We start from the raw sequence: 26,849 nt of genomic DNA, 5'->3' as shown, positions 1-26,849 counted from the left end.
GCTTGACCGCATAATCGGTGATTACTTTGTCATAATTCGCCCAAGTTTCGTTTGCAATCTTCGTCATTCGTTAATCGTTTTCTTGCTCTAATTTTTTAAGTAAACTCGTCCCGCGTTGAGGAGGAAGTTATTTTAAAAACTTCGTCCCTTTAGCCCCAAATGTAATTATTTACAAAGTCGCATCACGCAGAATTACATTAGTTCCTCGTCCTATGGTCTCGAGAGTTTTAAGTGAATTGAGTTGAAAATTTTCTGGGTTTCCACGTACACAGAATTTTTTCGCTACTCGATTATCCTACAGAAAAAAAGTCAATTTAATTATATCCACTTATCAAACTGTTAAGTCATCATTTTCAAAATTGTTCTGTTTAATTTAGCCTTTCAATGACTTCAAAAAAAATATGTTACGCACTCCGACGGAAAAGCATCCTGATACATAAATAACCGTTACGTGTTGACTGTACTCTAGACATTCATCGTTTTAGTTCGATAATCGAAGATAAAAATAGAGAATGCGGCGAGAATAAAACGATCGATCCAATTGCATATTATCCATAGACGTGCGATGTAAAATTGAAAAGCGTTTTAATTCGTTTTAATGCCATACGTGCTCAAGACGCGATAAACCGTACGCCTAATGAAAAATGTAAATCCCTTGAAATTAGAAGGATATAGCCGTCGATGTTGAGGAATTTTATAAAAGAATTTTTCGTACTAACCAATATAACGTTATATTTGAAGTATTTCATCAATCTCATAAGAACCTGTTGCAACTATTAGTTAGTTTTTTTCGTTATGTTAGATAATATTACATTTATTATTTGATGAAATTGCTTAAACTAAGATCTCAAGGTTTTTTTTTTGAAATAAATGTATTACAACCTATTTTACAGATACTGGAAAACTTAATACAACAGCTTAATATTTGCTTTATCAAAAGCTAGGTTTTTGTCTTCATCGATCTTGTGAGTCGATATGTTGATTAATAAATAATTCATACGTCCGGAAGGGAATGGAATTTCACAGGAAATAAGTATTTCACACCAGCGCTCTATCTATTCGAAACAGTTTAGGAGAATCACCTTCGTTCTAAATATTAAATATTTGAATATAGTGTTTAGTGCACTTTCTTCTGTAATATTTTAAATCAGTTATATCAAAAATGATATCTTATTTACTATTTTTTAATTCGACATTGGTAAGAATAACAAGAAACAATTTGAGTTCAAGTACTTCATCATTATATTAGAATCCACCCATAAAAATAAAAAGCTAAGAAATACTTTTAAGATCCGCTATATAAATATTGGATGGTTAAGATGGTGGTTCATCACGATTCTGATTTGGCAAAGAATGTTCATTGCAGTGGAATAAAAATGGAAGCCATCATTGAAAATTGTTGGAGTCGACAGAGTGTTAACAGGCACAATTAATTACTTATTGTTGTTATTACTTATTTTTACATAAAAATGTTAATGCAAAGAAGTACACCCTTTCAAAAAATCCGCATTTTCTAATGTTTATCTTAGACAACTATAAATTTTTTACAGTTTAGTGATGTCTCCCACACACAACATTTTAAATTATCTCGAGTACTAAAGTCTAAGGATTTAAATCCGGAATCCTGGAGGCTATCCGATAGGATCCTTCACTTCCTAGGAAATTCATTGTTTATATAAGTACACGTAAAGTGGGGCGGAGTATTATCTTATACAAACCAGAGATTCTATCGTTGATATAAACTTAGATTATCCATAAGTACAGCAAAGAAATATTTTCAAAAACTCGAAAATAACCGATAACTGTTATTATGACAAATCAGATGTTTACAGAGAATCAACTAGCTTTTCGATCTGTCACCAAAACTATAATGTGATTAAATAAACTTGGATATGAAATGTGAATTCATTTTAGCCGTGTATATGTTAATTGTGCTCTCCGCTACGACAACCGTTTAACTGTAATAGGCTTGTAAAAAAATCAAGTTACTCGTTTATTTAGTGACTGGACTTATGTGCAAATGAAAAAAGTTGCGTCAAAGTCTAATAGTTTTCGTAGAGTCCTTATAAAATCATCGCAGTCGAATATTTTATATGAATATTTAGAGGCTGCATGTTCAGCATGTTCACCATCACGATTATGTTCGTTGATCCTATTACACCAGCACTAGATTTCATTAGTGTCAATACATTGAAAATTTTATAGTATAATTATGCGTCAGATGAAGTAGTACATCACGAAACCGGATGATACCTCTGTTAGTATATCTTCGAGTAAGTCAAAGTTCCTATCATCACAAGTTCTGAGTCAATAAATAAGCATAACAATTTTATATTCTTTCAAATACACAATTGATAGGGTTCTTTCATAACCCAGTCATCAATTTTCCTCATGGAATTGTAGCATTGAATTTGTAAAAACGTACTGGACGACATACAACTTTAGGTGGAAAAATGTAAAACAGAAAAGAGGCAAATTAATTCTAAAATACAGATAAATACAGCATATTTGATGAATGAGAAGAACTTCAAACGTAAAGTCTCCAATGAAGCAGTGCCAATGACTTGAACAATAATTGTATTCAAGTATTCCAGATTAAATAAAAACATACTTAATGTTCCCTGGTACGTGCGATACCAAACATGAAACTAAACGTCGATTGGATAAAAATCGACAACTAACACGACGTCCAAAGAATGAAGAGAAGAAAATCATGTGATCTTATTTTGTAGTAGACTTACTACAAGACAACCAATGGATAGATTCTAGTCAATTAATATATAGAGTTGTGATAAAAATTAAGTAAAATTAACCAGCCTATAAAAATTGGTAACACATTAAAAAAGAGACCAAAAAGTTTTATCCTAAGTTTTTATTTAATCAACAAAAATAGAAGAAAAGTTATGGTGATAAGCAATGATGATAATTAGATGATAGATGAATGATATTTAGACCTATATCAACTTTTGGCTGCAAAACAGTGGAAATGAAGTAGTTGAGAACAGTGGAAGGTGTGACAAGAAGGGATAAGATTAGAAACAGCGATAGAAGAAGTGAATTAAGTATTGAACCGTTGAGTGTCTTTATTGAGAAGAGACAATTACATGACACTAGACAAGTAAAGCAGGTGTGGCAGGTTAGGGTGGAAAAATCAAAGATGGGAAGTAGTCTTCCTCGACAAACTTAGGACAAGGCAGTGTTGGAAACTGTACAGGAAGCCAAAAATCTGGCAAAGAATAAGAAAGTATGGTCAAAGTTCATACAAGGAGTGGGAACGACAGCAACACATGAAATTTATTGAAATTAAATCGTCTACACGTTTTCAGTCCAATATTTATTAAAGTTAAAAATGCATGAAAGTGAATGATATTTAAAGGATTAATTTCTTATGCAAACAAGTGATTGATTAGTATTATACAACGATAAATTTGTTGCTATTGACGCACATGAAGATGAATATCGGTTAAATTGCATCAAACAATGATTAGTTACACCAAAAAATATCCCTATTAATGTTGTATAAAATAATAGAATGTACAACAACGTTGCTATCGTCATTTAAACATAACTGATCAGTAGCTAAATAAAGATCAATCTGATTAGAATAAATAAAAGTAGAAGTATATAGAAGTAGAAGCGAATAGTCTGATGGGAAGTAAAAGCAAATACAAGCAGAAGGTCGTCCGTGTAAATTAAGGGACGTTGGAGATCTGGACCATTTTGCAAGGATTGTAGGAAAATGGAAACTAGTAGCGGAATTAATTGTGATGTACAAATATCAGTTAATTACTTAAAATAATATTATTAAGCAAATTGACAATTATTAATTATATTTTTAAACAATTAGTTGTTTATCCATTTAATAAACAATCAATTACACAAAAAGTTGTTCTTTATGGCTATTACTGTTTTTTGAGTCATATAATAAATGAATAAATTTAGAATGGTCAAAGATTAACATTTTTTACAAAAATAATTAGCGCCTTTTTAAACATTCAACCATCCAGTTAATTCATATATCTTCTATTGTTAGAGAATTTAAATAGAGAACAAAATGAAGTAACACATATTGATACCTTTTTAAGTGTTGCTAATTAAAATTTCCTGAGGTAAAAATTATCTCCAAAACGTAATCAGCCGGTAAATATTCCACCTAGCAGAATTCGCATGATTCATAGCGATTACGATGATTTATAACCTCTATCGATCTTGGTAGTATTTTCACGTTCAAATTGAAATTCAAATATTTATCTAGATCAGCAACAAATACCGGTACAATTCGAAATAATGTTTGTGTTCATATTGTTTTAATATTCTCCACATGCGATGTGGTAGCAGAAATGCATTAAATTCTTTAGGTTGTTCATAATTTCATTGAAAAACATTCTATAGGTTGGAATATGATGAATAATCGTTGAAATCGGAACACTTTTACTTTTGCATAACCTGTAAAGGCAAGGAGTGAGTAATTGGATACAAAAACTGTTGGCTTAGAAATGCTAGTTTTAAGGTTTCGCCGATCTTTTGACCTTCCACTACTTTTCTTATTTGTGTCGGTTCCATCGCAAAAGCATTTCAAATTGACGTAATGCAGCCAATAAAACCTTTTATTTAAGACGACAGTTTTAATGGGAAAAATCTCTCCTAGCAATTAACCATATTTTCTTGCAATTAGCTAAGCTCTTTACAGTATGCATCGATGCCAAAAGAACAAATTTGTTTTAGATTTCATTCAAAATTGGGTTTGTTAAATTTATGAAACGTAATTATCGAATACGACGCTGTTTGATAAGTTAACTGAAAGTAAAAGGAGTTTTCTCGAGTAGGTAATATTAAATTCTCTTTTATAAAATGACTTGAGAGATTTTAACGAATCAGCTGATTACTTTGGTTTCCTACAAATTGCTTCTGTTGTATTTACGAGTTTAGTTTCAAATTTGACAAAATCATCTTAAGAGATTTAAGTTGAACAATTTAATTGAAATTTTCTTGAAGAAAAAATTATTATTGCCACACTATTTCAAAAATTAAATAAATAACTATGTGATGAATTACCAACATTGTCTTTGTTTCTTTTTGTAGAAACGAGCAAAGTTTTAATGGTTCCCGGATAACATTCTTAAACTACAGGATATCTAAAACGGGCAGGATTTAAAAGTTATGAAGTTTTAGTTTGGCAAGGTTAAGTTTGGTGTATTCTAAACTAATAAAATTCATCAACACAAAAAATTTTAAAATTTGTTTAGTAGAAATAGTACGAAGACATGTCGAAGTATTTGCTTTATTAAGGACAAGGTTTCAATTAGCTCAAGATAATAACAAAAGCAGATAACAAGTGTAGGTTGACTCTTTTAATTTGCATTATACTTTCTCAAGGTGATTATTTTTAATATAATATAATTATTATAATATTAAACTAGGCATAAGTACATACTGATGACAGTGCTTACCTATGTGGCCTTTAAAAAATCCTAAAGTTGGGACAAGATAACCACTATTAATCTACACAATACAAAGAAAACGTTAAAAACACGAAAAATGTGAAAAGCACGTGTATGACACGACGATGCCGCTAGCGATTTCCAGGTTCAAAAAAAAATTGGGACAACACGAAAATGTTTGTTTTGCTTTATAGAATACCGATTGAAAGTTAGGGTCCGATCGGATGAAGCGACCGCTACGATGTACGCAGAAAATCACGTTACCACAAGGAAAACTGCGCGGGGTACCGCGTGTTCCTGTGGCAACCGCGCTTGCTCTGGTCTATAGCAAACCACTCAGCTCCAAAAAGTGGTGCTTACCTGTTGACTCCCATCCTTAATAACCCCTTGGAGGAATCTCTTTTAAATTTACATTTACCGAAACAACCTCAATTATTTAATTCTTCGATCTCAATCAAAAATTATGTAAAGATGTAGAGCAGAGATATCAATTAATAAGTTTTAATTAAAATAATTATGCTTTAGAAGTTTTTAGTTAATGTTTGAAGTTTAAATGTATTTCTGTTTTTTGATTGATTGTTTTATTGTTTACATTGTATACGTCACAATACTCATCATTTCGGCTTTGGGCATCTAAAACGACAAACAATATCTTAAACTTATTATTAAAATTATTTTACAAGATAAATTTCGATATGGCCAACAGATCATGTAGATACGCAGCTACAATCTAACGAACATTTTTCGATTACGTAGGTATGTCGAAAGTATAACATCTAATTTGTCCGATATTGATTATGTTTTAATGCTGATATTGTCATAATTATATACAGCTATCTGCTACTTGTTAGTGGTAGTATCATGTAACTCTCTGTTATCATTGTTATCGTATGCTGTTTTTATAAAAAGTCTTGTAATTGGATTTTTGTGAACAATAAACCGCACCTAACATAAGTATTATTTTCTCATTTATCATACCGTGTATAATTCTATTTATAAATAAAGCTATACATTCTTTTCAACCCTTGGGAATACGTTATCGGTGATCCCAGCTATTCCCATCAGATTTCGTATCTTGTTTGGCATTTATTGCTAAACAGCGACCTCAACAAGTGGATCGAAAAAGTTCAAAGGAAGCTCAATATATATGAAACTAAGAAAAAATAATCAAACTAATAAATAATTTAGAAATCATAATGAAATTTCAGAAACTTAGCATTCTAACAAGCAAATGCTATCAAATGCAAAGTACGAAATAACCTGCTTATCTTTCAAAACTCCAGAAATGTTAAGCGACTCGAAGTGGTAGAGTAGACTGGGTAAGATTATAACATGGTACTTAAGAAAAACGACGCCTAACAAGTCTAAGTACGATTCTAACTTTATTTAATTATCAAGTAAGTACAGGTGGAGTAGTGAATTTAGTTTTATTCATAAAACGCACATTGTAAATAATATAATATTTTTCTTTGTGGCATCCTTTTCCTTAAAATTGTGGTAGAGTACAGTTGTAACCACGTGTTAGAAAGACAACGAGCATTATAGCATTATAAGGATGCGTATGGTGACGTAAAAAGTGGTAAATCTTAGCAAAAAGCTGCTCTGAGTAACAATGTTAATTATGGTTCACTTTACTGTATATTTGAAAGCAAGGTTAGGCTAACGGAAAAAAACAACACCACGTCTACATGAAATATTGAGCATATAACAAATATTTTGATATAAATCAAGAACGTGAACTGTGTAACTACTAGTAATGTATACACTCTAGAAGCAACATCAGCTGAAATTACCAATATTCTATACCTTCTTCTATACCTTCTATACCTTCTATACCTTCTTAGCTTACCATCAGTAGTCGAATCTAATAGCATACATTCACAAGCTTCCAGTTCTATAAATTCAGTAGAACCACATTTACCAGGGTTAATTATTTTTCCAGATCATATTCCTATTATTCCTGAAACAGTAAGTAGTAAAGAAACTAGAACACTCCCATTTCCGCTTGAGGGACAAGAAATTAAAAGAAGGCAAATTAAAGGAACCAGTCTGCCTTAGTTAAAGCATCTTGAGAATAAGATTCTCTTGGAATCGTGTTAGAATGGAGGGCAAACCATAATTAATATACAAATTACCTGCGACAATGCCATGAATATAATTAGGAAAAGAAAACAGAACCATCACAACAATGACAGCAAACCAAGTCAACCTGAAATAAACCTAAAAAACTTCCGAATTAGACAAAATGGCCGAAATACACAGTAAACCCTATCTCTTAACTTCTAGCAAGTATTATCTTTCCCAAATAACAAAAAGTTGGTATACTCTTCAATCACCAGATACTATAGCTATTTGAATACGACCCACCATAACACACTAATCAAGACCATCACTAATAAAAATCTCTCCGACATTGAACGAAAGTATTCCGGTATATCGACGATTTTGTTTCACTTCATATGAAATATATGTATAAATGAACTAATTCCACACCTTATCACTAACATTATTAACCCTATGTAAAATCATGTAATACAATCTTGAACTTGGAGAAATCTTCTTGGAGAAATTACATAATCGATTTATATTATTTCAAAATCTCTCAAGACCTTAATTTACAAAGTTGGGAAACTCTCTTGGAACTTATGCTACGTGCTACTTTTTAAAGTTAAAAAGTTATTTTGTCGATTTATATTTAACATAGAATTAGACACACTTTATACGTATGGAATTTGGAAGAAAATTATCAAAATTATGATGACGAAAGAATCTAGTTGAAATATTTTTATTAATTTAAATAAGGTTCATCATTCCATTATAATGGAATAAGATTCATTCTTATGCAAAGAGCAAATATATTTCAATTGACGCCCACCTTGACAAAAACAAAAAAGAAAAAAGCCGGAAGTGGAAGATGCTCTAGATACCTTCAGCAAACGTTAAATTGTTATGGATGCCACGCACGGCCCAATTTAGGCACTTAGGAAGGTGAATTTTTTAGATAATTCAATTCTTCCTTTTCTTTTTCCTTCGGTAAAACTCAAAAGACAAAATGTAAAGTTTTCGTTATGACGACGGTTTTTCCGATTGCTCAAACGAGCTTGTTAAATGCACTGTTTTCTTTTTGCTTTCTTTCTTTTGATTAAACAAGCCAAGAAGAAAAATTTGTTCGGTTAAAACATCCTCTTGTAGTTTTCTCTGAAAAGGTCAAATTTGCAAAATCGGTTTATGTTATGATATAACGCTATATATAGTAATGATGTAAAAAAATAAAAAAGTATAAACAAAGTTAATAGAGATCGTAATAACTTTAATGTATGATTCATATTTCATTAGTTTGTGGAAAATGTTTTACTCCCTTTTTTTATATAAATAGGATAAAATTTGTAATATTTGTTTTGTACTTTTAATCAACGCAATCAATATCTCATTAAAAACTATAACAAATAAAATGCATCTTTATAAAACTTTTTATTTATAACTTTTTACTTGATTTTCATTAAACAAACAATTCATTCTATAGATGATCCAAAAATTTTGAGATGAGTGTAGGTGACACGAACGATAAAATGAAATGCAGGTATTTCAACTCTGGTTTTAGTGAACGATAAATAATATTAATCGAGTAAAGTTCTACAATTGAAATATCGTGTTGTACAACGTTCCGCAATGTTCTATTGAAACACTCCAATCGTTCGTCTCTTTTGAAACTATTCGATAATCAGAACCGGATTTCACATTATTTATCGATGCTTGAAAATTGGTTTATGTAACACACGTTTTATTAAAAGTTAAAATACTCCACCCGAATATTTTGTTATATATACTTCGAGTAATTATCGAGTTTCTTTTTCCCATCATTACACATATATGCTGTTAATTAGAAGATTCATTTGATAAGCTTTCCTTATCTACGTATATATATGTATTGTTATATTTATTGCGATATTTCTTTTAATTACTTGCTCAACTTCAATCTGGAAATTGAAATCAAATAAAGTCTCACAAAAGAAATAATTGTAATAACAACTGTTTCTTTTTATATCGTGCTTCCGCATTTCTGTATTGCATAAAACGAATATGGCACCTTGACATTGATGGAATAACCTTTTGCATTTCGTTATAGCTATACAATAAAATGGATATCGAAAGTTGTTTTCAATTACTCGTAATATTGAAAATTTTCACATAAGCAAATATAAGGAAATTGAAATCCTGCAAGTACAATTCTGAAGACGATGGCAATGGTATTGAGTGTGTATTGTGTAAGGAATGTACATCTCAACTCTTTGTATATTTTCGTCTACGTCAACTAATCTAAGAATCTACTTTAATCTGGATTAGTACCCAGAAGTGTGTTTCCGATGCGATTTGTGGGTAACTCATTTAATTAGACTTACCAAAGTTACAATCTTCTTCAGAAACACACTTCACTTCGAAAAAATTATAATGCACTGTGGATACATTTTAGTGACACTTTGAAATATCTAGAAATTGAACTAGACCAGAAGGCTTTCTTGCTACACATCAAATATGTGATATACTTCACAGACGGGACATGTTATGTATGATTTTATGTCAAAGTGGAAAAAAAGAAAACTGAAATGTTTCAAGAATGCAAGATTTTTGTTATCCTATATTGATTTTTCTAGAGCCATTCTAGCTTCAAACTTTTCCTACCTAAATTCTTTAATACTTTCTTTGTCTGGTTTTGAGAGTAAGATTAATGCTTAATAACTTTCAAAAATACATTTAGACAGTTTTCTTTAGATTCGTTTTCATGCCGAGCTGTCGAATATTGTACACCGTTACTTTTAGCTAGTTTATAAAGAAATGGTTTAATTTAAGTGTAATACTTTTTCTACTACAATACCACTTATAGTCCGTATTCCAGTCCACACAAAATGCACCCGTTTCTATTCTTTGTGTTCATTTTTCTATAAAAATTGAGCGAATCATGCCTGAATTAAAACTTTAGAGCTTTGTAGTACTTAGTTCAAGAAGATCATTGGTTATTGAATTCAATGCAATTTTCATGTTCTCTAAACATAATTCGTTGATATGACGACAATATAAACATGTTAGTGTTTGAAACATTTGTATTATTACAACTGATTATACTTGCCTTGTCTATAAGTACCATAACAACCCCATTTAGTGAATAAAGTAGGGATGTAGTAGTGTGGTCTAACAAATACTGTAATTCCATACTAGCAAAACGTTCTTAATACATTCTAATAAAACACGATATCATATTCTTCACTGTTAAGAGTTTGCCTCAAAACTTCGTATTGACACTTAGATACTTCGACCTTCGATATCTCAACAAAATAATTAACTTGCCCGAGTGTAAACATTTTTGCATATCATTATATCGGAGTACCAACAAAGTGTAGGCCAACAAAAAATTAAATGTAGGTTGTCTCTACTACTGTGATTAACCTAAAAACTAATGCTTTTCCATCATGATTTTTTGTGTGGTGCTTACTTTATACTTGATTATTTTGTTGAGTACCAAACGAGAAAGTTTTGTAAAGGTGATTCAAATATAAATGATGTATTGCATGGAGACACAGATTGAAAATTAATGGTTTGCTTTGTTCTGTTGCATTTGTGCGCGCTTCAATAAAAAACTTTATGTTGTTACCTCAATTGTTTTTATTAATAACAATTTCAATTTAAATATATTAATATTTTCTTGATGGCGCAATAGAATTTCTTTCAAATTTGTATACAAATCCCAATGGTGTACAAGGAATACTCTGTATAGAAAGATCAAAGAAAAGCCACCATCACATATAGTTTGTGTACAAATTGATTTCAAGCGACAAAGTATTGAAATCTCCTTCACAACTTGTCAAGTAGATGCATCGCTTGTGAACTTGAAAAATTTTCAATGGATTCAAACCGACCCATACAGAATAATATTTCAATATCTTTTTACTCAAGTAAACACACATACAAAGTGTTAATTTGAATTTGGAATCATAGAATCTTACGTTAATTAAATCAATGGCTTTCCTTGAATCATCAAAACGCAAATGAGCGCGTAACTGCATTCAGTGCGCTGAGATTTCATAAATGCGCATTGTTTTAACCCAAAGGGAACGGGTAGAGATATTCAATAGAGTTAGTCTATATCAACCTATTGTTCGAATTTACATATAATTGAATTAATAATGTAACTTTAGAGTAGTTATGCTTATTGATTTTAAAAGGAATCGAATTTAAATAAAATCGGCAACCTAATATGCTATTACATTGCTAGGATTCTGTACGAGATTATATAAAATCTCTATAGATGATGACATAGACAAAATAAAAAAATCGATTGCAAAAGTACAGTTGCGCAGAAGTGCTGACTAATTTTTACTGTTTTAAAAACATATTTCACTAAATATAGATATTTTTAATATAAATATGCAAAGGTCATCAAAATTAAAGCAGTGATTCGCATTTTAACGCTTAGTACTCTAAAATAAATTGAAACTCAACGTTTGTGTTCTTTGTGTTAAATAACGAAACAAGAAAATGAAGATGTCTATTTTATTAACAACAATTTTATTATTTACATCTGTGAATTCATTCACTAATATTTACAGTAAAATACCTTCACTCCCAGTTACTGTGGATCCAGGACCAGCATTGTATTTAACACCTTTTATAGAACAAGGTAAAATAGATGAAGCCAAAAAACTTGCCACAGTAAAGTTTAATGGATTTAAAAACGTTCTTGCTTATTCTGGTTATTTAACTGTTAATAAACAGTACAATTCAAACATGTTCTTCTGGTTTTTCCCATCCTTTACAAACTATAAAGTCGATCCAGTTATTTTATGGTTACAAGGGGGACCAGGCGCAAGTTCTTTAATTGGATTATTTGCTGAAAATGGACCATTTCGACCAAAAACTCACGGTGTTAAATTAAGAAAATATTCTTGGGTACAAACTCATTCAGTAATTTATATTGATAACCCAGTAGGGACAGGATATAGTTTTACGAATGGTGGTTATGCTCAAAATGAAACGGCTGTTGGAAATGATTTGTACCAAGCTCTTCTACAATTTTTTCAATTATTTCCTGAATTACAAAAAAATGATTTCTTTGTAACTGGTGAATCTTATGCAGGAAAATATGTTCCAGCTGTTTCTTATACAATCCATAAAAATAATCCATCTGCAAAACTTAAAATAAATCTTAAAGGATTAGCCATAGGAAACGGTTTATGTGATCCAATAAACCAATTAAAATATAGTGATTATCTTTATCAAATAGGATTGATTGATATAAACGCTAAGAAGTTAGTGCAAGATTATGAAGCTAAAGGAGTGGAATTAATGAAAAACAAGAAATGGATAGAAGCGTTTCATTTATTTGATAACCTCCTCAATGGTGATCTTAATAATCACACATCCATTTTTAAAAATATTACTGGTTTTGATAATTATTATAATTATCTCATATCATATGATCCAGATGATACTATTAAACAAATGGGGATATATATACAAAAGTCAGAAGTTAGAAATGCTATTCATGTAGGAAATAACACTTTTAATGGTGTAGCACAAGAAGTGGAGTTAAATTTAATGAACGATGTGATGCAATCAGTGGCACCATGGATATCAGAATTGCTAAGCAATTATCGCGTCATGATTTATAATGGACAATTGGATATTATTGTGGCTTATCCATTAACAGTTAACTTTCTTCAGAATCTTCAATTTTCTGCTGCTGTAGAATACAAAACTGCTTCGAGACACATTTGGGTTGTAGGAAATGATATTGGTGGTTATGTAAAAGTAGCTGGAAATCTCACAGAGGTTTTAGTTAGAAATGCTGGACATATGGTTCCTGGAGATCAACCACAATTTGGTTTCGATTTAATATCTAGATTTACTAGAAATAAACCGTTTTATTAAAAAAAAAATTGTATTTAGTATTATAACAATTTTGGTCAATAAAGCTTTTTATAGTTGAACCATCTTTTATTAAATACATTATTTACATATACATACTAGTTTAAGTTCGTACATTTAAGAATTTATTGAACGTTTTGTAAGAACTTGGATAAGAAATCTTTTGGTTTAGGTTCTATAGTTTCTTGGAAAAATTGCATTATATGCCCCTTTTGTTTCCAAACTTCAACAGTTTCTTTTAATTCCATTTGACCCTACAAATCATTAATACATAAATATTTAATAAATTTTATCTCTAATTGACTTACTTTCACCACAAGCATATCAATGACGCGAATATCGGTTACATCTTTATTTTTCAAAAATTCTTCTCTTAACTTATCTCTGCATTGTTGTTGACTTTTGGGAATATCGTATCTTCGCACTACAAGAAACGTGAGGTATAGAATATAAAGATAAATATGTTTTATTGAAATTTTCGAATTGTGTGACAGACGTCAAATTATTACATAAGTGAGGTTATAATCATTACCGATATATGGAACTTGTCGGTACCAAGCTTTGTACAAGTTCAAAACACGTTTTCTTGCTTCTTCACTATCAATAGATAGCAAAGGTCGTACTTCTTTTACTCCAACTCTTATTGCTTTACTAGCCATGGTTTTTTATACTAAAAAAGTAAATTTGGATGCAATGTGAAGTTAGGTTTTAGATGTCTTATTGACATTTTACTACCAACCGTACCAATTTATCGACGTTCTAAACTTTGAAAATTATTTTTTTACTTATTATATTAATAAATTAATAAGTATTTATGATATTATTATAGAATGAATCATTTTAGTTTATAATTAACATTAAAACTAATTTACGAACGTTCAATAAATTAACCTAATTTACGAACGCTCATCTGTCAAATTTGTTATGTTATAATTCTGTTCTTGAAGGCACCTTTAATACAACAACATTACAAAATTTATTTCTAGTGTAAAAAGTGATGAAAATAGTCTGTTTATTTTATTATAGTTACAATAGTTATATAGATAAGTTTATTTTAAAAAAATACTACATGGTTTAAACCGTTTATTTAAGTTATTTGGTCTTATTAATGAAGTCTATAAATGAAAGCCAAAATAATAATGTGGTTTATGTTTCTTTATCGTACGAATCGTTACGAAACATTGCAAATCTCCAGACAATTTCTATATCTAAAGATGTTATGAAAAAATTACCTGAAGAAAAAATAACATTTGTACAATTATCGCAGGTAAGAAACATATTTAATCTGAATCATACAGGATGTATCAAATTTCTTCGATATTCAATAAGATTTAATCTCTGTCTTTTTGTTTAAGGATAATAATACGGTGAATAACAATGAAATTGAAATATCGTAAGTACAAATTAAGTTTTAATGATTTATATTCATCACCAATTTGTTTTGTTAATTTTAGATCAAACATACAAGAAAAAGATTATCAAAACAGCATTGATCTACCGCCAGATGGAATTTGTAAACCAACTAAACCACAATTTCAATGTAAATTATGTAAACAGACTTTTACGAAAGTTGCTCTCTATAAAAAACATGTCGATTTTCATAATAACGTAAAAAAGTATAAGTGTGAGCATTGTTGTGAAAGTTACAATGTTGAAGATAATTTTAAATTACATAAAGCTATGCACTCCTCTTCCTCCCCAGTATGTCCATTGTGCAATAAAAAGTTTCAAAGATTGGCTGGTTTTAAATCACACTTATTGTTACATCAAGTTGATGAAACATTTACTTGTAAAGATTGTTTAGCTGAATTTGAAAAGGAATCTGATTATCATGAGCATTTAGAGAAACATTCTGCAATTGTAGATGAATCTGATGAAGAAAAATTACCCTATGTTTGTTCTTATTGTAATTATGTGTTTGAAGATAGTACAAAGTTTAAAGAACATATATCTCATCATATAAAGGTAAATATATTTTGTTAAATTTGTATTAAGTACTAAATAAATATTTGATGTTTTTGTAGATTAAAAAATTGGTTTTTGGACCAAAAAGAAACCGGCAAAAACTCGATTGCAAAGATAATCCACATAAATGTACGACATGTGGAAAATCTTTTATAAAACAATGTTTATTAGAGAGACATTTAAGAATTCATAGTGGTGAAAGACCATTTGCGGTAAATACAAAAATTTTAACAAAAAAATTGATTAAAATCAATATTTTTTCTTATTAGTGTACAAAATGTGATAGAAAATTCACACAGAAAGGTTCGTTACAAGTCCATTTATTAAAACATACCGGTTGTAAAGCTTTTAAGTGTACATTATGTCCAGCTTCGTTCTTCCAAAAAAGTAAGATTTTATATTTAGTGTAATCTTCTATATGAGCTGTTTTTTTTTTAAGTAGTATAAGTCCATTTTTTCATGTATTACGATATTTAAGGGTTTGAATTAGCGTTAATTTAAAAATACTGGCAAACATTAATATATTCTACTATCCATGCAAAAAGTCAATGCCCCTCACTTTAGAGATTGATATCTTCATAACCGCTCGATGAAAAAAATTGTGGTAAAGTTTATTGTAATCAGTGAACATTTCTGCGTATCACATCTTAATTTGGAAATTTTCGGGTCCGCGGTTTTTTTTTTATCGCGAGTTAAGTGAAAAAAGTACCCGATTTTTGAGAGTGCCAGCAACTTTGTCAACTTTGCGATTTTTTTTCTCGAAAACTACCGTACGAAAAAATTTTAATTCTAAACAGGTGGTAGCCTGATGTGTTCTTAATGAGTGCCATATTTTATTTTTTTGGTATTCCATACAGTTTCGCGGAAAATCGCGGTTTAGTAAGACGCCGTTATGTCGAAAACGGCTGGGTGGATTTCCTCGCGGATTTGACCAAAATATATCAAATAATGTCGATTGTCGGATTCCGTTACCAGTTTTTCAAAATTAGAGCTCCCTAATTTTTTAAGAGCGATTTAATGGAATTACAAATTAAAGAGAAACACAAATAAGCTCTGCGGGGTGACGGGAGTTCTGTCCAATCGGAACAGATGGTGCGTCCCAGACAGGACGTCGCGCCTTATTTCTTTATGTAGTTAAGATAAAAGCGCGACGTACTGTCTGGGACCTCTGGGACACACCATCTGTTCCGATTGGACGTAACCCTGCTCTAATGCGCTTGATGCTTAAATCTATACTGTTCTTCTAAAAGGCTGCTTTTTTCATTAAGATCTTTGGTTGCTTTAAATTTTATATTTAGGAAATCGCATTATTCTTAAAAATTTTCCTATATATTTGCTCACTGCGAAATGTTGTATTGTTCTCTTCGCACTTTTGGACATACAAGTTATACATTTTTACACGACATACAAGTTGTAATAATCAATAATAATTGCAATAAGAAAGTTGTTTTAATTATAATAATTAGGACATAACATTTGATAGCCAAAATTCTTTTGTTAATTTTATGAGAAAAACATACTCAATTGAATGTATGATTATAAATATGGAGAGAAGATATCTATATCTTACTAAAATTACTCATTTTTGCCACTTAAAAAATAACAGCTCATATATTCATTAATTTTTATTAAAACATTCTAGGTAATTTACGGGTACATGTTGAAAAAGCTCACACTGCTCCAGATGAAGAAACAAAACTATTCAAATGTAAAGAATGTACTTGCGTTTTTAAAAAAATTTCTACGTTAAATGCTCACATCACCAAAGTCCATACAGGTGCAAAACAACAATCATTAGATGATGTTCAAGAAGTTGTTCGTCAACTCAACGAACTTCAACAGATTTCTGGGCAAACCACCCTTAAATCTATAGATGAATTAATGAGCGATGGAAACGATAATTTTGTGAAATTATCTGAAACATGTGTTGATGGTAGTGTTAAAGATTATTTAGTTAAGCAAAGAATTATTAGAGGAGTTAAAAGTTATTTATGCTTGTATTGTCCGAAGGAATTAAAAAAACCTTCTGATTTAATAAGACATATTAGGGTTCATACAAGAGAAAAACCATATGTTGTAAGTATCTTTTTATGCAATAATACTAGAAAGTTCTGGGTTAATGAGTTTTTTCAACATATTTTATTTATTGTTGAATAAGTAGATCCATTCTTTAAGACAATTTTTCGAATTTATTTAATATTTTATTTAGGTTACCTATGTTAAGTTGTAATTCATTTCATATTTATTATTTTTGTTAATATTTTAGTGTCGAATTTGCCAAACTGGATTTTCATTAAAATCAGTTTTACGTTCACACATGAACACTCACTTAGGTAAAAAGGAACATCAATGTTTAGTATGTTTACAACTTTTTTCGTCAACAAAACGACTCAACAAACATTTAAGGTATTAAAAAAACTTTCAATTTAAATTGATATCTTATTATTTTCTTTTCTAATCATTAGAACCCACGAAACAGTGAATAGTGAAGAAGCTTTAACATTAAAATACAAATGTTCATCATGTGATAAACTATGTAATTCATTAGAAAGTATTGAACAACACATGGAAGTGCATAAATGTATAATTTCTGAAGATAATGAAGCAATCGAAAAATCTTTGCCAAATCCCATTGAATTAAAACAACCATTTTTAAAAACCGGCACGAATTTGATTGAACTCGCTCCTCCTAAAGCTTTAGCACCATACATACAAGATGATAATACCAAAAAACGACCGTTTAAATGTCATTTATGTTCAGGTGCTTTTATGAAATCAGACCATTTAAGAAGTCACATGTTGAGTCATAGTCAGGAAAAAAATTTTAGTTGTGATATATGCGATGAGAGTTTTTCAACCATATCTAATTTAAATCATCATAAATCAAGCCATTCCACTCGAAAGTTTGAATGTGGAATATGTTTTAAAAAGTTTTCAAAATTATCTTATTTACAAAGTCATCAAATGCAACATGTTGATGCTGGAAATTACATGTGTCCAGTTTGTAAGAAAGAATTTAAAAGTGTTCAACAGTGTCGAAAACATATACGGACACATAAAGTTAATGAGATGAATTTATTGATGCCTTTAACGTCAGATTTAATAAACATAAATTCTTTTCCAATTACAAAAGACGATATTAGAAATGAAGAAGTAGGTAATGTTGAAATATTAAATGAAGAATTAGTTGGAAATGTAATAAATGAAGAAATGTCTGAAGGCATTAATAATGACGTAACTTATTCCATTGCTTATCCAGATGAAACTGGTTTGCAAGGTGTTGTACAAATCGCACCAATTGCAGAATGCAATCAGAATTATTCCACTATTTATATTTCTTGTAACAACCAAGAAATAGATACAACAGGAATTTTTGATCCACTCACTCAAACGCAAATTGAAACAACAAATCCAGTCTTAGCAGAAACGCAAGATGTAAATTTATTATTTATTGATCCGATATCACAACAAGTAGGTTTACAAGAAGATGAAGAAAATTTTGGACCGTTCAATCAAGTTTTACTAAACGAAACCGTTATTCCAAGTGAATTAAATTTAAGTACTGAAGATATTAATTTAGATATTACCGGACCGATTATTACCGAAAACGTTATCCAACAAAACGTATTATCTAATATTGTTGATATCCAAAATCCGGGGATTAAGTTAAATTTGTCGGATCCCTTAGATATGGAAGCGAATAAAGACGGTTTAAAAGAAATCCCGAAATTAATTGTACCAGTTGAACATCCGAACGGATTAAAAGAAAACATGTACATCACAATCAGTATGGATGATTTAAAAGGAAACAACTTGAGCTACTTATCAAATATGATCGGTTTGAATAATGTAATCAGTGATGGAAATCCAGCAGTTGAAGATTTAAATTTAGTTGCAACAAACAATATTCTGATTACTGAAAATGAAAATGAAGAAACGATCACTTGCGCTGTGTGTTGTGAAAGAATTGAAGATTTAGCTAATCACACTTGTATGAACGTTATAAACACAGAACAAGAGGAAATCAATCAATGCAGCATGGTTATTAATGAAAATCAGCAGGACATGATGGAGACACAAGACGATGTTCCTAGATTAGAAGAACAGGTAAAAATAAGATATAATCATTATTTGTAATAAATTTTGTTATGTAATAACAATTTAGGTACAACATGCACCAGAAGATGGTGAGATTGAAGAAGAAATAGCCAACCCAATAAATAATGATGTGTCACATATGGAAAGGAATGAAATAACTATTACTGAGAAAGGCAATAAAAAGTCCAATGTTTGTGCTTATTGCTTAAAGGAATTTCGAAAGCTTTCAGATTTGGTAAGTATTAGAAGGATTTCCATCAAACTAAACGTGTGTTAACAAAATTGGAGAAGTTCTTTGGCCACTAAGGTCACTGAATCGAAGTCGACGACGACTTTACGTCCATGATTCTGGAAATTTCCTATCTTCCAAACTGTTATACGCTTAGAAGGACTTTTTTTTGTCAAACTTGGAAGAAAGTATAGTTGGTACTTAAAATAAGAAAAAAACGAATTATTTTGCCTAGCACAAGCATCATTGAACACATGGAGAATTATAATTTATCACTGCCTCAATATTGTCGGTTATAGCAGTACAAATTTCCTTTGAACCTTTGTTTGCCTCTCTTTCTGGATATGTATAAATGATGGAGTTTCCAAAGCCTACAAATAATTATGATTGTTGAAAACATAATCCTGTACTGTCATAAAAGGCAGAGTAAATTTTGTATATAAACAAATACGACAGCAATCACATCATCTCTCTGTTTACAAATTGCTGTTATTTTGCAATTTTGTTATAAAACTTTTAATTAACCTTACAATTACATTATTTACATGACATGTACAATTAAACCGCAACGTAGGTCAATTACCTTCAATTTATCGAAAATAAAAATTATCCAATTAATATTGTTGAGAATTGTTTAGAATATAGTATATTCTAAATATATCAATCAACTGCAGAAAAATTAACAAAAATATGTAAGTATATTTGTACCTAGGGTATTTAACGGTTAATCCTATTAGAAAATCGCGATCATTACTACATATTTATTGTATTATCCTAGCTAAGTTCCATTGCACATTATTTCTTTTTATTCATATGCTGTGTACCTTTTTATGCGATATGAAAGAAGCAAGAATTTCAGGTTAATAATGATTAATATAAAATATACAGTTAAAAAATACATATCAAAAAAACCTACATTTTTCGCAAAAGTTAAATCACATAATACATACAAATGATAAAACATTCATTAGTCACAACAACATCCATCTCTATATCTAGGTTTTGGGGGTTTCCTTCTATAACCAGGCGGGCACGGTTCTAACTCGGCCCTCCAAACTCCAATTGGATTACAACATTCCGGAGGTTGCAATTTCATAAAGCACGGTTTAAAACCGGTTGGACATTCGCGTTTGGGCGTCGGTTCATCTTCGCAATTAGGCGGTATGCAAGTGCAACACGGACTCTTTCCGTCCACGGTAACTCCATGAGCTCGTGGTCCGTCGCAACACCTCTCATGAACTTTTCTCTTCGGGGGACATAAGCCTTGTAGTCTGTAGCTGAAGTTGTAATTGTTATAAAAGTTAATGATTCGTGTTTCGAAATCCCGATCTTCCTCAGCTCTGACTTCTTCAGGAGTTTTTGGGCACCCAGGAATGACCGTTGGCATTTGGAGTGGTTTCACTGGGTTTGGAATGGTTGGAAGTGGGCCGAAGGGGGGACATGTGAAGCATACTTGAGCGTAGGGCCTTTCTTCTTCATGCTTTTTATGTGGACGTGGTGGTGGACAACATGGTGGTGGACAACACGGTGGTGGACAAAAGCCGCAGTCGTCAATGTCATTCAACAAGTTTTTTATTTGCCCCAATAAATTCGGTGGGGGACATGGTGGCGGACAACATGGTGATATACAACAACCACAATCGTCAATTTCGCATAGCACTTTTTTTAATTGCCCCAATAAATTTGGTCTGTTCGGCATGGTGTTTGTTAAATTTGGCCAAAGTCTAAATTTAACACTATAATTTAATACATTCTTTTAAGAACCAAAAAAAATTTTACATGAATTTTGATTTGAAAGATTGACTTGTTTGAAATTTCGTTTCCTAGGTTAAAAAATATAATTGTTATAATCGTTTTTTTTTTTTAGAAAAGGCATATTAGGACGCACACAGGTGAACGACCATTTAAATGCGAAAAATGTCCTAAGTCTTTTTCGTTAAAATCCACTCTTTTAAGTCATATGAGGACGCACGATCCAGCGGATAGTAAAATAACATGTCATATATGTAATTATTCGTATAGTTGTAAAGCCAGTTTAAAAGTCCATATGATGATTCACTCAGGTTTGTTTTTAATACAATTTTTTAAGTTAATACTGAGTGATTTTGTAGGTGTAAAACCGTATCAATGTCATTTATGCCCATCTCGGTTTAGAACGGCAGCACATAGAAGGGTTCACATAGATAAACATAATCAAATCAAACCTAAGAAGAAAGGTACAATTAAGACTGATATTAAAAATGTTTTAAATTACACGAATAATTATTTTGAATCTATGTTGACTGATGAACGAGAAGAGAATGTTGTGGATATTCCATTAAATGAAGCAAATATTATTAATATTAATGAAAATACAGTAAGTTTATATTAATCAAAGCGACTAATACAATTTAATTCTATTATTTTCTCAAAACAGAAAGTGATTACTCCTACAACAACTATGGATCCATCAGAAACTTTAAATATGAGTGATTCTTTACATATTGATATTCTGCAACAATTACAACAGTTTGGTCAACAATTGGTGTTTGATATTGAAGAGATTCAGGACAAGAATACAATTCAATCTGCGATCATTGATTCATTAGAAAGTAATATTGAACCGGTTGTTACACCATCAAAGGAAAAAACTTTTGGTTGTGATATTTGTGGGAAAATGTACACCACAAAGTCTATTTTAAAGAAACATCAAAAGAATCACAAAAATTTTGTATGTTCAAAATGTAGGAAACAATTCGACGCTGAAGATGACTTGGAAAAACACATGAAAATTCATATGGGATATAGACCGTTTTCTTGTTTGCACTGTGCTAATAGTTTTAGTGAAGAAGCTAGCTTAAAAACACATATGAAAAGGTATATTTTTAAAGTACAATAAAACCTCGATATAATGGACCTCGTTAGAACGGACTTCGTATATAACTGAAGCTTGTTAGTTCTAGCACTAAAACTAATACTAGACCTAGAACTAGAAACATTCATTCATGTAAAAACACTCATGTAGAAACATTCATGTACCACATTTTTATTGAACTAAAAGTAAAACTAATACAGCACGCAACGTTGTGGATAGCTGTTCGAATTTGTGTGCATTAAAATGATTCACTCAAACAGTTTAAAGTGCAAATTAAAATTTTTTTATATAACACACTCCTTTCTCCTTGTTAATCCGTTATATTGAGGTTTTACTATAATTGAAATTGGTTTTTATTAACATCAATATTTTTTTAGGATCCATAATCTTACAGCTTAAATAAATTTTACGCTGTAATAAAATTTACAGTTCTTTTAATAAATCTATTTTTTATACTTTTATGTTGTGTGATAAAAGTGACTTTAATAAAAATTCTTAATATTAATTGATTAAAACTGGGTAATTTTTAATAAATAATTCCCACATCATTGATTATATAATGCCTTTCCAAGCTTAATTTATAAAAGTAGGTGTAAAATACAATTATTTTCTTAAATAGTAATGTATAAAGACATTTTAGAGAGTGTCCTCCCAATTTAATTAAGTCAACCCATTCAGGACGCAGAAAGGGGTTTACCTCCTTTGCATCATGCCGTGTCTCCTGTAAGATCGGTTGGGAAAGGAGGATAATCCTCGGGTTTAATACATCTTAACAATGGAGGCGGTCATAAACGTCCCCATTTGGAAAAATACGGGTGGGCCCGAGGAAGCGGCGGGTATCAACGCGGTATCTGCGCGCTCGGTGCTTGCTACCGGGATCCCTGGAGACGAATCCTGCAGCGGTGAGGAGCCATTGTGACTGACAGATCCTGGCGTGTTCAGATGGAAGACTCTCTCCTTGCATACGAATGGCCTACTTGTAGTGGAGCTCCATGTCAGCCGAGGATATTTATGACGCCATTCGCCCGCCCGATGCGCAACTTCCACGCTTTATGCAGATAAGCCGCTTTAATTGGACGGGCCGGGCGCCTCTCTCGGTCTTCCAGAGAAATTTCCTATCTATGGAACGACGATTCCAACCCCCTCACGTTCCGAAAACTCTCCCCACTATACCACCAATTTGTTTCGTTTGAGTGGAATTTTTCCCCCAAACTACTCACCATTAGCAAATATAACTAACAATAAGTAGAAAAGTATTTATTTTTATACAAACACATTAAGTTATTTAAAATTATAATTAAAATAATTTAAAAAAATCTAATTTCAGTTCGCCATGATTAAAAAGCAGTACTTCTTTGTTCTTTTAAAAATTTACAACGTTGTTTACTTTTTTAAAGACTTTTACAAAACGAACATTAAAAGTCAAGTCATCACGTCCCATGCCATCCACTTAAAGACAATAGAATTCGTTAGGGAAGCGGAAATAGAAGAAACGCGCATTAACCCACTTAATTATGGAAAAGCGGGCGTCGTCTTTGTTCGAAACGGGATTAGATAGTAATAAATTCGACGTAAATTGCCCTTGAAACAGTTTGTTTTGAATAAAGAATCCTATGGAAGTGCAAAAGAAGCGGGTCTTGCAAAAAGCCCAGGTTTGTTCTGGGAAAATACAGTCCACGGTTGTGACGTGATACGGTGAGTTTTTGTACGTCTTTATTGGCCAGGAGATACAATAAGTAAGTGCGGAAAAGCGTACGCGGAAGGAGTGCGGGAACGTTTGCTGGCATGTTAATAGATGGAGCTTGGAATGGCCGATTAATTCCAACTACAGGAAGGAAGTGCCTATAACTCGTCCCGGGAGAAAGAATCTTTAATCCGGTACGTCCTCGTTATTTGTCGGCGTAAAATAAAGAAGAGCCATTTAGTCCTCTCTCTACGACATACTTTACTAACGCTGATTTAAATCTCGGGCGAACTGCGGAAAGAGACTATCTAAATTTCAATGTTTGTCTACTACTTTAGATTGCACCGCTTTCTAGTTAACAAGATTTCAAATTTATACCATCTTTTTCTAATAGACACCGGTAATAAATTACGCTCTATCGTTACTTTACTTATCAAAAATTGTCTAGGAAATAATAATAAAAGCATTATAATTAAATTTTGTCTAGGGGTATTATTAAAATTACCACTTGAGGTGTTGAGGTGCATTTTGGTGGCACGAAAGCGGGCGACATTAACTCCGTTGGCGTGAAGGTATCCAATTTCCTTATCGACGCCATCTCACGTCTCGTCGACATAACACTAAATTTTCATACCGAAACCTGCGACGGTAGCGTCGCAATTCTGGCTATTTAGCGGGGCTGGATCACATTATGGACGTAAGTTACCGACGCTGGATCTATTAGATTGTGCGGGCGGCGGCGCTGGAAAACCTTAGCGCCAATTACCGTTAAAAAAGGCGGCACTGTGCCCCAACTCCAGTCTCCTCCTCGTCGTATTCAATGGCCCGCCGCAGATAGGGTTAATTTAGTGTCAGTTGCAGTTGCATTGTAAGATAGGATAAACAGCACATCGCCATCCTTTTGGATTTGCATGGAAATGGGAACACTCTGATGGAGTCGTGTCACAAGGTGCCCATGAATCAAGAGCTACGATGCTGACGATGTCGACGCCATCGAAGCTACCTAGACGACGATCGTTTTAATGGCTACGATCTCTTTTACCCTCACGAAGTTCGGCGATAAAAAGGCAAATGTAGCATACAGATAGGTTGATATCTTATGATTCATCTACTTCAAACAAAAAATCTTCTATATGAATTGAAAAATACTGGTTGTGTATTCTTTATGTGATCAAACGCACTATCAACCTGAATTCTGCCAATCTCTATTAAAATATCCGTGGGTGTCCCGAAGCTGTAAAGTTTCATGTAATATTGGATATAAAGTCCATAGGCGTCGGACGTGGCCGATATGCATCTGTCCCATCGAGATCCCCTCGTATTCCCAAAACGGAAACCACTCTATTCACGTTTTGTGATTTTGCCCGTAACCTTCACTGCTAATTGATATTAGTTTCCGGTCGGGTGCATTTAGAATTACACAATAAATAGCAATTATTTTCATCTCGATTGTCTCCTCTGATTTGATTTTGAAATCTCGATTGGAAATGTAAAATAAAATGGTAAAATATAAACAAAAAAAAATGTAGTCAATAAAATAAACTCTTCAATATGAAATATAATACAGAAGCATATGTATATAAATTTTTTATTACCGCTACTGTCTCCATCGAGAACTAAAAACATTCAACAAAATGGTACATCCTCTTCAAGAAGAACGATTTTTATCTCGCCTACACTGATGTTTTTTAGTCGGTAGAGGACGATCACCGCCGGTTTTTCCGGGTAGGGTTTTGTCATGATAGTCCAAAATCCATTTGATGTGTACAAATGACCGGAAAAACGTCGGTTGTTTTCGTCGGATGTACGGGACCAAGCATCGCGACGCTTCGCCAGGGTATATCAATCGCTGCGCTGATATGCGAATATCTACTTTATGAGCCACCTGTTGCAAGCGAGTCGGCCGCTTACCGCCGCTGCCACCATCCTTGTGTTGAATTCCCCTGTCCTCTGTAAGCTAACGGATTTCACCCTGCACTTGATGAAAGCCGCCGTAGCAGAGGGCCCGAAAAAAGCAAGACGACCAAGGCGATGCGAGCGAGCAAATCTACTACAAAGTGTGTTAACTTGAGAGGGCGGCTCGCTTTTTTCGAACCTTTCCCCCTTGTAACACTTCCTTATAGAAGTACTGACGATATTAACAGATTGTGTTGGTGTCGTTTATAGTATTAAAGAAATATTATTTTTTGATTTCATATAGAACTTTAATAAAATACTACTTAATGGAAAATAATATTAACTCCTGGTATCATTAGAATATCTCTCTAGATACTAAACTTTTTTTTATGTTTCATAGGTCGATTTGGATCGTGCATCTAGACCGATTCGACATAGTTGAACGACTGAAATGGCACGACAACTAAAAATGAAATAGCATCAAGTAGAGGAAAATTAAAAAAGTTGAAAAACAGAAATCGATGTATGTAACCGACATGTGGAGGAGTTAGCTGAGGAAGATCAACAGAGCTATCACTTTGAACAACTGTTAAAAAAAAGTTACTCCTTTGATTCAAAAAGGGAATAGAAATATAAAAAATTTTTTAATTTAATTTTAACGGGAGGTTCATTTCAGGATTTGAAATAGATCCCAAATACGGGAAAAGTGAGAGGCGTTTTAATTAGCATGTAGCGACATTAAGGCACCTAATCACCGGACGA

General features: G+C 31.9%; 4 protein-coding genes across 4 annotated transcripts in view; 2 read left to right on the top strand and 2 right to left on the bottom strand.

Annotated features, from left to right (window-relative positions):
- The window catches only part of LOC111426935 (phosphodiesterase dunce), a 256,405-nt gene extending 250,869 nt beyond the window's left edge, over positions 1 to 5,536 (bottom strand). The window contains exon 1 of the mRNA XM_071194357.1: positions 5,451 to 5,536. The gene's annotated coding sequence lies outside the window, so the exon portion shown is untranslated. The remainder of the gene's footprint in view (positions 1 to 5,450) is intronic.
- Positions 5,537 to 11,787: 6,251 nt separating this feature from the next.
- LOC111427018 (venom serine carboxypeptidase) lies at positions 11,788 to 13,423 on the top strand. Its single transcript, XM_023061967.2, has one exon. The coding sequence runs from the start codon at positions 11,973 to 11,975 to the stop codon at positions 13,362 to 13,364; it is 1,392 nt and encodes a 463-aa protein (XP_022917735.2). The 5' UTR covers positions 11,788 to 11,972; the 3' UTR covers positions 13,365 to 13,423.
- LOC111427020 (NADH dehydrogenase (ubiquinone) B14 subunit) lies at positions 13,410 to 14,084 on the bottom strand. Its single transcript, XM_023061968.2, has 3 exons — positions 13,894 to 14,084; positions 13,670 to 13,785; positions 13,410 to 13,615 (listed from the first exon to the last, which is right to left on the bottom strand). The coding sequence occupies exons 1-3, from the start codon at positions 14,018 to 14,020 to the stop codon at positions 13,487 to 13,489; spliced, it is 372 nt and encodes a 123-aa protein (XP_022917736.1). The 5' UTR covers positions 14,021 to 14,084; the 3' UTR covers positions 13,410 to 13,486.
- Positions 14,085 to 14,271: 187 nt separating this feature from the next.
- Positions 14,272 to 23,022, top strand: LOC111427017 (zinc finger protein 236-like). The gene is made up of 13 exons (XM_023061966.2): positions 14,272 to 14,628; positions 14,717 to 14,754; positions 14,816 to 15,326; positions 15,386 to 15,538; positions 15,596 to 15,713; positions 16,969 to 17,402; positions 17,593 to 17,732; positions 17,792 to 19,433; positions 19,492 to 19,659; positions 21,521 to 21,716; positions 21,765 to 22,009; positions 22,070 to 22,509; positions 22,885 to 23,022. Exons 1-13 carry the CDS (start codon positions 14,470 to 14,472, stop codon positions 22,904 to 22,906), a joined length of 4,266 nt encoding a protein of 1,421 aa, XP_022917734.2. The 5' UTR covers positions 14,272 to 14,469; the 3' UTR covers positions 22,907 to 23,022.
- The last annotated feature ends 3,827 nt before the right edge of the window (positions 23,023 to 26,849 follow it).

Source organism: Onthophagus taurus, chromosome 2 (genome assembly GCF_036711975.1).
Source record: "Onthophagus taurus isolate NC chromosome 2, IU_Otau_3.0, whole genome shotgun sequence".
In the NCBI taxonomy this organism is placed as follows: domain Eukaryota; kingdom Metazoa; phylum Arthropoda; class Insecta; order Coleoptera; family Scarabaeidae; genus Onthophagus; species Onthophagus taurus.
Note: the sequence above shows the minus strand (reverse complement) of the source record. Positions and strands in the feature narration are given on the sequence as shown.